We start from the raw sequence: 12,490 nt of genomic DNA on the forward strand, positions 1-12,490 counted from the left end.
TCACTTATCTGAGGGAGATACATTCCAAGTCTCCCAGTGGATACTTGAAACTGCAGATAGTGGTACCAAACCCTACATATACTATTCTTTCCTACACGTACATACCTACCATAAAGTTTAATTTACAGATTAGGCACAGTAAGAGATTTAACAATAGTAATAATAAAATAGAACAATTAAAACTATACAGTAATAAAAGTTATGTGAATTTGGTCTCTCTCAAAATATTTTATTGTACGTTACTCGCCCTTCTTGTGATGGTGAGAGATGATACAGTTTCTGCATGATGAGATGAAGTGAGATGAATGACGGAGACATTGTGACACAGTGTTAGGCTTTTGGGAAGGGTTACTCAAACACAAGTGCTGTGATACGTCAGCAGTTAATCTAACTGAGATGGCTAATGGGCAAGTAGCAGATACAGTGTGGATCACTGGAAAAGGGGATGATTCATATCCCTGGTGGGATTTCATCATGATACTCAGAATGGCATGCAATTTAAGACTTATGAATTGTTTTGTTTCTGGAATTTTCTATTAAACATTTCTGGACAGTGATTGACCAATAGTAACTGAAACCACAGAAAGCAAAACCAGAGCTAAAATATACTATAGTATATTTTAAAATAGCTTATTAGTTGTCCATGTTCTTGAGAAATGGTAAGGAAACAGGACAGTTACTTTGAAAAACAAATGATCTCAATATATGTGTTACATTGTTTTAGATTTAGTACTTAAAACATATTCTTAATGTCTAGACAAACACATAATGTGGTTTTTAATTTGTAGTTGCGTAGATTTTACTTTATTTCCATCAAGAATTCATGAAACAATTTTAATGCTTTTAAAAACTCAGGATCAAGAACAAGTGCTCAATGATACAGTGGATGGCAAGGAAATATATAATACAATTCGTCGAAAAACAAAAGATGCCTTTTATAAAAATATTGTTAAAAAAGGTTATCTTCTAAAAAAGGGTAAGTGTAAACTTTTAAGACCAAAGATTCAAATTTAGTATTTTATCTTTTACAATAGAAGCGCTGTAAATAATGAGAATTAAACTTATTGAAATATCTATTTAATAAGTTTGACCTGAATTGTTAGAAATTGGCCCTTGTTTAGAGCTTTTGTCTAAACAGGCTTTAGAATCTAGTTTGGGTATATTAAGTCCACATTTCCAATCAGAGTTTTAGGAAACAAGCATATATATTTCCAGTTGTATCTAAATCCTGAGGTCAGTTCCAGTGCTAGGTATTCGATTCTTCGTCTCCTCCCTACCCCATTCCCCCACCCCCACCCCAATTCTTTTTAAAAAGAGGAACTTCTTATGGCATCTGAAACATTCATGGTATTGATGTTTTTATTTTATAGATTTGCCTCAATTTGACATTAAGAAATGTTAGGGGGGGTTGGAGAGGCACACAGTATTTTTTTTTCTCTTATGACTAAAAAAGAACTACTACTAAATAAGAATCTTGAAGTATTTATAACCATGGAATTTCTAAAGATATAGTTTACATACTTTTGTCATTTATTCTGTAATTCATTAAAAAACAAGCAATATAATAAAAGTCATTTTTTCCTACAGATAAATTACAAACATTTTCTCATACGGATTAGTATATTATTTAAGCTTTGGAATAAAAATTGAAATATATTTAATTTTTTAAGTTTATTCTTTATTATAGTTTTCCATTATCATTTATCCCCCTTATACTCTCTTCTACCTTCATCCACCCCCCCATAACCACCACACTGAAATATATATTAAATTTTTATCTTCAACAATGATAAGTTTTATGTTTTTAATATATATGACTTCATAACTCATCATTTGGCTAAGGGAAAACTTCTCTTCTTTTAACAGGCAAAGGAAAACGATGGAAAAATTTATATTTTATCTTAGAGGGCAGTGACGCCCAACTTATTTATTTTGAGAGTGAAAAACGAGCTACAAAACCAAAAGGATTGATAGATCTCAGTGTATGTTCTGTCTATGTTGTTCATGATAGTCTCTTTGGCAGGTAAGAAAATAATTCTTTTGTAATTGTTCTATTAATAAAAGAGGGGGTATGTTCAGATCATTTCAAATCATAAAAAATAATTTTGAGAGCTCTGAAATCATCTAAAAATGGCAGATTTACTTTCTAGGATAACTTTTGTCTTCCTTACTTTAGATTAACCTGTGTATAGAATTCTACTCCACTGTATTAAAGAGAAATCTTTGGAACGACATTTCCTGTAGTAAGACTTTATCTGTATACGGCGTATTTCCTTCCTGTCCCTACCACCAGTATGTTTAGTGACTTACTTGAGTCTTGTCATTTTTCTCCTATTTTGTCACATTCTCTGTTAACTTAGTGCATCTCATAGTACTAGGTATAGTCAGTTGTACTGTTAACTTGATAGGCATGTTTCCTAAGCAACATTGAGAAACAACTATAATATAAAAACTATTGTTCCAGTAAGAAAGATAGTATTTCCAATTTTATATTGAATCGTTTTTCTTACTTTAATTTTCAGTGTTTTAAAACTATACAAAATGTATACACTGAAGGTAAATCCTGAACATCGCAAGGCACATCCAGCTCTTGATTACATGTAGTTTTTTGTTCAAGTACAATAGCCTTTTTTTACCTTCTGCCATCAGTATTAGCAATAATCCATTCCAGAGTCTAGATATATTTACCATTTTTATTCCTTATTCTTATCATTAGTAAATCACAAAGCAATATAACATGTTTTTAACAACTTGTTTTTCTGATGTAGGATGTCATTTTTCCTAGGCAAATCTAGTTTCATCCTAACTAAATTGATAAAACTACATGAGAAGTATCTGTAGAGCTACAACCTAGTCACTTCTTTTTTCCAAGTTGTGTTTCGGAGATCACATTTGTGTTATTCGTGATTTTAGTAGATAGTCAATTTTTGAAAATTGTTTAAATAGGTTTCTGCAATGCTAAATAGTTTCTCTACAGCAGGTTTTTTTGGAGTCTTGCCTAGTGTTTATATTGTGAATAACTAAAAGTGGAGTATAATATGATGTATTTCATGAATTCATTTGACTTTGATACCCTCTTTATTTTTTTTTCTTAACACTTCCTAATATCTCAAAAATAGTTCCAAAAATAAAAATAAAAACAAGAAAGAAAAAGTATTTTTTAGATCTGGCTCTTTTTCAGCTTTCTGTTTTGCCGTTCCTTGTGTATGCTGGATTCTTTCCCACAGACCAGCTTCCTTCATTGTACCAAGGTGGCAAATAATACCAGAGAAAGAAGTGAGCATTTCCTCTAAATTTATTGAAAATCCCGAGTATCACTTTTAAGCCATCTCTGACAGTTTCTAGTTTTGGGTTACCATTCAATGCCAGGCCCTGCTACTGGAGATCATTCCCCACAAATAGTGAGCATGTTTTATTTACCCTGTTGGGTATGAAATGGATGTTGGGAAGACAATCACAATGTTCACTCCACAATTTATTTGTATTATCAACAGCTGCAAGAGGGAAGGGATTTTGGGAACTAGCTTATTGGGATGAGTAATATGAAGGTGGTTTAAGCTGAGTCTTGAAGGATGAGTATGAATTCATTTAGATAAAGCAGAGCTTCCCAACCAGTATGCCATGAGTAAGCTATAGGTGTTCTTAAAATGTTAGTGGTTATAAAAGTTATTGAAATAAAAATATTAAAACAGACTTTACATCTCAAAAATTATAACAGTTGAAATTATATGACTTTCTCTATAAACTATTCTAATGTATTGTTTTATTGTGGCAAAAGAATTGGTACACTTGTAGACAGAGCTCTCTGTAGTGGCCATACTTCAGTACATCCTTTGACTTTCTTGTTATATCACCCAGATACTCTGAATATTACTTTATTTACTATATATAGTTGATCATCAGTGAAGTTAACTTTTTGTGTTCATGTGTTAAATTTAGTTTCATTTTGTTTTTGACATTTTTTATATTAAAGCAGAAGTTAAAATTAATATTACTGTAAAATATACAATGGATTTCTTGGGGAAAAAGTAACTATTTTTTTCATTCTTACATTTTGGTTGGCTTTAATGTACAGATAATAATTATTTTCCCACAATAAAGGCAATTTGGTGATTAGAACTGCCAAATCATTAAATTAAAAAAATAGAAACAGTGGTTTTAATTTTAAAAATGCAACCCATTCATTAGGCCACTTAATAAGAAATATATTGATTTTAGATAACTAAATCCAGTAAATATTCTCTTCTTCAGCTTAAATATTGAATAAAAGTTATTGAATAAATTAATGGTGCTGGCACCATACCACTAAAGATCTATGAGCTCCAAATAAAAGTTTCTTCTCTTCTCTCCTCCCTCCCCACAATCCCCTCCTCAGAGATGTATTCTTGCAGTATCAGGTTATACTTGGGAAACTCGTTAGGGGATTATGCAATTGAAGCTGAAGCCAAAAATGCTTCTTAGAATTGGAGAGTTGCTTGTTTTATCAGTCTGCATGGGAAACTGCCATCTCTATGTTTGAGGCCAAAAAGCAGAAGAAATAGAAGATATAACACTCAAATAGTACAGTCAAATCTCGATTCTTGAACAGTGTGGTTGTCAACCAAGTTGTTCACAGAAAATATGTCTCAGTTGCTTAACAAAACTTCAGGTTCTGATTCTCTGCCTGACAACCCTTTCTTGCTGATACGTACCTGTATGATCAGTCATGCGTCTCTCAGGGAACAAACAAAAGAGATTTGGTTTTTGAATAAATTGCTTCTTGAACACTTTTCTGGAATGAATTAAGTTCGAGAACCGAGGTATTAGATTGTGTTCAGATAGGATTATCAGTAAGTGAATTAGTGAATCAAAAGGTACAGTGATTACATTTTTCCTGCACACTGATGAAGCTACAGACTATAGAGAAATATTTGGAAGTAAATTATTGGTCATTTGGAAAAGCCAGAAAGGTATAATGGAAGTAGTATTTAAGTTTATGATTGATGATGAGGCTTCATGATAGGAACATTTAAAGGTTTTGCATCAAAAACTTGTTCTGGGAATGCAAGCAATAGAGACATGCTCTTATGTGCAATAGTTCCACATGAAATAAAATTTTTACATGAACACTAACAAAATCCAAGCTGCTTTAGCTGCATGTTTTCAGTTTTATGGGAGGAAATGGGATTAGAATGGCACTGTCCTATTTTATATCGAAGTATATAAGCTGTCCGAAGTTTATGATCTAGAAGAAAAAGAACTTTTTGATGAATGATTCTCACTTTGCAGATTTATTGATGAATGGGTAAACTTCCTCAAAGTTAAAATTACAGCACAAAAAGATACTAATGTGTTCTGACAGTTTTTGGATTCAAAGCAGAAATTCAACTTTGGAAAAGTGAGGTTAAACATGATTCACTGGTAATACTTATAATTTGAATAATATGAATCTTAAAGAATTATTAAGACCAATAAAGCAACACCTGTAAGTTTGAGGAGAAGATTTACAATTATTTTGACTTACTTTATATGAACTAGTGCAATTGGACTGAAAACCTGTTTTTACTATCAAAAGAAAGGTAATATTATACTTGCCAATTAAAAAAAGGAACTCCGAGAGTTAAAGAAATATCAAATCTTTGCAGTATAATTTTAAAAGACTGAATTATTTCTGTTTTGGTTAATAATATCAAGAAAGGAGTTTCTGTCAGATAATGAAAAAGCAGTAAAAATACACATTTACCATTTGCTACCAGATCATCACTTGGTTGTTGTGCGTTTTCTTGTTGAAGGTGACCTAAGAATTTGAAGACATTCTAAATAGTCTAAGTCATGAATTGTATGTAATAATACCAAGTCTAAACTTAATATGAAAAAGTTATATCCATGGGAAGTAACACAAATCTCTTTTTAAAAAATTACTTTTTTCCCCCTGAAGTATGCCAGTTTACCGTCAACTGTATTTTTGTGTGCCTTACTATAAAATTGTCGAGAAGTGCTGAGAAAGACTGAATGCCAAGGGAAACAGCATCCGTAACACATATTTCAAGGAAGTGAAAAGATACCTCTACCAGATAAAAGGACTAGTGAAAAATAGGTTACTACCAAATTGTGTCATAAGATGCAAATATCATAGCACAAAAGGAGAAATTGTAGATAAATGCTATCTTTTTCTTTATTGTGTTATCAAATATGCTTTGTGTAAGCATAGAATCCAGTATTGGCTGACTGTCAGCATGTAAGTGATGTCTAATGTGAAGTTAAAGGCAGCCCTCTGCAATGGATGTGGCTGGTGAGCATGCTCAGCCTCTTGTAGAGACATGTTAGACAGCGCTGCTTATTTGGCTGCTTTCTTGCCTGCTTTAATTGCATAGCTGTACACATTTTTCAGATTACTTTCAATTTTAAGAGGTCTCCTAGCACTCTTAATTATTTTTTCTTGTAAGATTTTATTTATTTTTTAGAGAGGGGGTGGGAGGGAGAAGAAGGTGAGAAACATCAATGTGAGAGAGAAACATCCATTGGTTGCCTCTCACACACACCGCAACTGGGGACCGAACCCACAATGTAGGCCTGTGCCCTGACAGGGAATGGAAGCTGAGGCCTTTTGCTTTGTGGGACGACACCTAACCCACTGAGCCATATCAGGGTGCACTTTATATGGAACTTCTGACTCTTAATACTGCTTTATTTTTTCTTTAAATTTCATTGGTTAATAAAATTATGTAGGTTTCAATGGTACAATTCTAAGATACACCATTTGTAAACTGTGTGTTCACCAACCAAAGTCAAGTCTCCTTCTATCACTTTTATCCCCACTTTCCCCTCTTCCACTGCTTTACTTTAAATAACCATTTCAGTGGCACAAATTAAAGATATTTCAGAGATAGTTATTGTAATGAAATTTATTTGGAAATTTTTACACCTTTATGATTTCAATGTTGCAGTGTTTTACTGTTTTATCTTCATTGAGTAAGGATTTTTTTTTTTTTTGCTGAGTATTAAATTTTAGGTTGGCAATTATTTCAGCATTTGAAAGATTGTTTTCTGCCTTGCAGAGTTTTCTTTGTCACTCTTATTATTTATCTTTTATAGATAATGTTCTTTTCTCCTCTCTTCTAGCTACTGCTGTCTTTTATCTTTCTTTGGATGCTTTGAGGTTTTTTTCCTTATCTTAGATTTTCAGCAGTTAAACCAAAATGTGCTTACAGTAATTTTCTTTTAAAATTTATCTTCATGTTTGTAGAGCTTCTCCCGCCTTAGACATGATTTTTTTTGTGTGTGTCAGTTTTGGAATATTTTTGGTTGGTAGCTTTTTAAAGCAGTTCTTCTGCCACATTTTCTTGTGTTTTGGGATTTGTGTTATATATTATACTTTCTACTGTGTCTATCAGAAAACCTATGGATTTTCTTCTGCTTTGTCTTTTACTTCACTAATCTATTCTTTTGAAGTTTAATGCATTTATTGAAGTCTTAATTTTATTTATTGTATTTTTTAACTTAGAATTTCCATTAAATTTTTCTTTTATAGGTCCAGTTAGCTGGAAAAATTCTGTATTTTATTATCTATTTTCTTAAACATTTTAATTACAGTATTTGAAAGTCATATCTAACCTCAATATCTGATTATATGTAGGTCTTTCTCCTTTGACAGTTTTTTCTTTAGACTTTTCAGTCATTTGGTCCTGATTCCTGTAATGTCTACTTGTGTTTGACCAAATAAATTGTTGGACATTGTGTATGCAAAACTATAGAAGCTAAGGATAATGTTATTGCTTCCAGAAAGGACTGTTGTTCTGCCAGAAATTTAGAGTAGGGGTAGCCCGTCTTGATTCCCTCAGAATCAAGCAGAGACAAGCAGTGAAGGCTGTCTGTTCCGGTTTTCCCTTATCTTGAAGGCAGAGCTCTGGGAGGGACTCAGCTGAAAAAGTCTTCTTTTCTAATGCTGAATGCACTGCTTAGTTTTTCAGCATCGTAGATGCTGCTTTCTGCTTGGCAGCTCAGCTTCTCAGCTTCTTGCCCTTTACAGTATAGAAATGGGCACACACCTAAAAGGAAAAACTGTGGAAAACGTCAGGCTCACCTCACATGATCTTGGCCCCTCAAGTCTTAGCTGCTTTGATTGTTTTCCAATGTTTTCAGACAGTTGCTTTTTGTTTTGTTTTGTTTTTATTTTATCCAGCTAGGAATTTAGTCTGATACAAATCACTTTCAGAATCAGAGTGTTTTAGTTTACATTTTCCATTATTTTATGGCATTCGCAAAGCATGAAAAGATGGTTCTTTTATCTTTAATAAATGTGAAGCTTGTATGTATTCTGGGTATTTTGCTATGGCCTCCTAACACCAAAGTATAAGATACAGTCTTTGGTTAAAGCAAGAAATAGAAGTAATATTTATTGACTTTCAAAAACATGAAGGCCCTTGCTAAACATTTTCAAGTCTAGTTAGAAAGAGTACATCTTCCAAAAAAAGATAAACTATTTGACATTGTACTTAACATGTTAAATGACTTACAGCAGCATGCATACTATGGGAGAACAAGAACCAGTATTTACTGTATTCCACTGTTAGGTCATTTAATCTTTAGAACAAGCATATGCATGAGTAGATGATGTTCCCACTTGAACAGATGAGGAGAACTATCAGTTTTAAAAAATTGGAAAATACATAAAATTATAAAGAAGAAAATTAAAATCAACCAGTGTTTACTGAGAGACAACCAGTAAGAACATTTTTTAAGACACGTTATTTCTAAGAATGTGTGTATAGTCTTCTTCAAGTGCATATATAGGTGCATATTTTATATTATTCTGAAGCAGTGAGTTGAAGTAACATTCTATTTGCTTTAAAAAGTTTAAATTAGCTATGTGAAATTCTGCTTCAACTTTTTTGTAACTTTCCTATTTGTAATGTCTTTAACTTACACAGTAGTTTAAAATTTTTCAAACTTTGACTTATAAAATTTTAATAGTGCAGACAAAAGAAGTTTTCTGAAATGTATGCAGCTGACACATTCTTTTTAGTAATGATCTGGTACAATGGAATATTGCTCTAAATTAAGGATTATGTTAATTTTATATAACTTACACAAAAATATATTTTGATTTTTTAAAGGTGGTTTAAGTGTTTAATACTTTTTGTTGAGCTTCCTAATGACTTTTTTGTTTGTATTTAAAGGCCAAACTGTTTTCAGATAGTAGTCCAGCACTTTAGTGAAGAACATTACATTTTTTACTTTGCAGGAGAAACTCCAGAACAAGCGGAGGTAAGTTAATTGTTTCTTCAGTGTAAACATTTAGCCCCATGTTTTATTTTTAAATTTATTTTTCAGTTACAGTTGACATACACTATTAAATTAATTCACATCAATATAGTGATTGGATAGTTATATACCTGTGCCTGTGTTTTGCTTAGACTAGAAAACTGTTGTATTTAAGATAAAGTGATAACAAGAATGTTTTATTTTAAGGAATGAGAACTTTCATGTGTAAGACTTTTTTGAAAGAAATGCAGAAGAACACAGTGAAGGGTTATTAGGAATGAAAACTCCATTTTAAATTGACCTTTACTACTGTATGATTTTGAGTCCAACTGAGAATACTCATTTAAAATCCTCTCTTCAGAATGGTTGTAGATATTCTCAGTACAATCAAAAGGTAAACCGGTTAGTTTTGCTAACAAGCATTGTTATTCTTCGCTGGTTAAACTTCATATCTAAAAATAGAAGTTCAGTCATCAAAAAGAAAACTATTTTAGGAATTTTCTATTTTTCTCTTAAGTCTAGATATAATGTCTACATTCAGCACTAGCCATTTGTCTATATGCAGTGCTCCTTCATTAAATGTTAAGTAATGCTGTGAAGAAACAATGTTTAAAGAAACTTCTTTAAAAATATTTTTATTTCTTTTGAACCATAATATTTCCTGGTGTTTGGTGGCATGTTTTAGAAATATGGCTATATTTCTCCTTGTTCACTATGGAAGGAATTTGAAGGTGGTGAAAAGGTCAAAGAAAGTAACTTTGTTGGAAGTAGAAGATAATTTTTCAACCCTGGATATAAGGAAGATACTCTTAAAACTGTGAATTCTGTCATAATTTTTGAAAATTATCTGACTAATAAAGTATACAAATATCTTAGTGAACAGCTATGTTTTATGGGTCATAATTGTCATATTTCAAATCTTTGCAAAACACCTCAGTTAAGTACTAATTAGCCTGTAACATATAAAACCATATTTTATATGTATATGTACTTAATTTTTAGATGAACAAGTAGGGTTCAAAACATTTGGTAACTTTGACATTTTTTTTAAATGTTAGAAACTGGGTTAGGAAGGAAATTTAAACTTCAGTGTCCTATTGTCTAGTTATTTTATCATGTTCCCTTTTTCTAAATGAAAATGTGTTACATACCTTGATATTTCAGTATGTTTTGCATGCCTTACTTAGCTGTATAAATAGAACATTTTCTTAAAGATATAATTGAATAAAGCAATGGTATAGAGCTTTCTAGAAAATATAATGCCAAAGTGAAATATTTAGGTTTTTTTTTTTTTTTTTAATAAACGTAAAGTTTTTCTCTGCTTTCTCCAGAGCACTAGAGGGTTAAACACTTTAAAATGTAGCTACAATTTAATTCGAATATTAGGCTGAAAAAAAATTTATGTCTAATGTTACATTTCAAAGGCTTACAAATAATCCAGATCCCCTTACACATTTCTACTAATATTGTGGTCTAAAGTAAAGATTAGAATGCTTGTCATCAAATTAGTTAGTTATTTCATTACCCATTGGTTTTTCAGTAGGCCTTCTTTCATAAAATACATAATTAATTCTGCCTAGAGTGCCTCAAATATAATAACTTAACCTATATAAAAATTTTATTTTTCTGACTAATGGCCACTCACTAATATACTCAACATTAATTTAGAGATTCTACAGAAACACAAATTCTTACAGAATTATAATTTTGGAGGGTCACTTCTACTTTTCTGAAGTACAAATATATTAAAGTACAGTATATTGTGAGCTTAGGAGTGGCAGCTTCAAGAAGGAAAGAACTATTGATGATTGGAGACTAACTGTAGTATACTATTTCTTTGAACTGCTGTTATTATTGTTGTTATTATTGATATACATATATATATATTTTTTGGTAGGATTGGATGAAAGGTCTGCAGGCATTTTGCAATTTACGGAAAAGCAGCCCAGGGACATCTAATAAACGCTTGCGTCAGGTGAAGCTTAATTTTTTTCGATTTGTGACTGTCACATTTTGTTTTGTCACTTTGCTCTTTATTTTTATTTCTATATGAACTGTTTTGGGCAATATTTCCAACACTTTAGAGATCTTAAGAGAAATTAATTTTGTCAGGCATTTAAAGCTTCCACTTGCTTCAGGAGCAGGAGGAAGTTATTTCTTTATGAAAGAGAATGTTCTTTATATGTCTGCTGCATACTTATCAATAATGTCATCTTTTGAATCCATATCAAGGTTTGTTGTTTTTTTCTTCTTCCACTCAAAGTAACTATACCAAACCAACAAGAACAGATAACTATTCTGTTGGGTACTTTTTTTCCCTCCTTAAAAACATTATTTTGACCCATTTCAAAAAAGTGGAACTAAAGGTACTCACTGAAAAGATCATCTTACTTAAAACACTAATACAAATAGACTTTTGGGTTTTTCGTTTTATAGAAATTGTTCTTGAAATATTATTACATAACTCTTAGGTAGTAACCTGTACTGTCTTGTTTAAAACCTTAACATGTCCTATGTGTTCATTTATGTAGAGTTAAACTAGGTCCTCCTTTCAAGGTGTGTAAAGTCAACTTCATATTCTCCTTTTTCTTGCTTTTTTTCTTTATAGTTATCGGTAGATAATTGCTTAAAAATTCAGTAATTTTAACATTCTTGGCGTTTTGAGTTAAGTTTGGTACAGTATTTATTGATGAAAGTGAGTTGTTTTATTTATAGGAGTTTCCAATAACTTTGGTGATTTTAACATATTGTTCTATTGCAAATGGATAAATGTTAATATTTGAGTGACTACAATTTATATTCCCAGTATCCAAAAGACTGATTCCCCAATGAAATTGAATTATACATTAATTGCTGTGTGTTCTCAAAACATATTTTAACATTTTGTAAGCTATGGAAAAGCATGTTGAATTTTTGGATTGTGCCTTGTGGGAAACTTAGTCATAAAATTATTGTTTATAAGTATAATATGATACAGCTAATATCTCTTGAACCCTTCTTATGTGTCAGGTACTCTGCTGTGTGCTTTACACATAACTATTTTGAGTCTTTACAAAAATTTGCAGTGTAAACTTTATCCTCATTTTATATAAGAGGAAGATAGTTTGGAGAAGCTGACTTGCCCAAGGCAAGTAGTAGATGGCAGGAGAGAAAAAGAGGATCTGATACTAGAAGGTAGCTAGCTGGTCTGAGTTTTGCCATCAAAACTGACAAGTAATTATGGTTTCTTGGATTATATTCTTTTCTG

The 12,490-nt window shown here is 31.7% G+C and overlaps 1 protein-coding gene across 1 annotated transcript in view; it reads left to right on the plus strand.

Annotated features, from left to right (window-relative positions):
- Positions 1–12,490, plus strand: part of RASA1 (RAS p21 protein activator 1) — a 108,704-nt gene that overhangs the window by 76,010 nt on the left and 20,204 nt on the right. The window contains exons 10-13 of the mRNA XM_090276455.1: positions 856–976; positions 1,867–2,023; positions 9,159–9,246; positions 11,141–11,218. Of these exons, the coding sequence (XP_090132581.1) occupies positions 856–976; positions 1,867–2,023; positions 9,159–9,246; positions 11,141–11,218 (444 nt within the window). The remainder of the gene's footprint in view (positions 1–855; positions 977–1,866; positions 2,024–9,158; positions 9,247–11,140; positions 11,219–12,490) is intronic.

Source organism: Furipterus horrens, unplaced genomic scaffold (genome assembly GCF_987537825.1).
Source record: "Furipterus horrens unplaced genomic scaffold, mFurHor1.1.pri manual_scaffold_5, whole genome shotgun sequence".
Classification (NCBI taxonomy): domain Eukaryota; kingdom Metazoa; phylum Chordata; class Mammalia; order Chiroptera; family Furipteridae; genus Furipterus; species Furipterus horrens.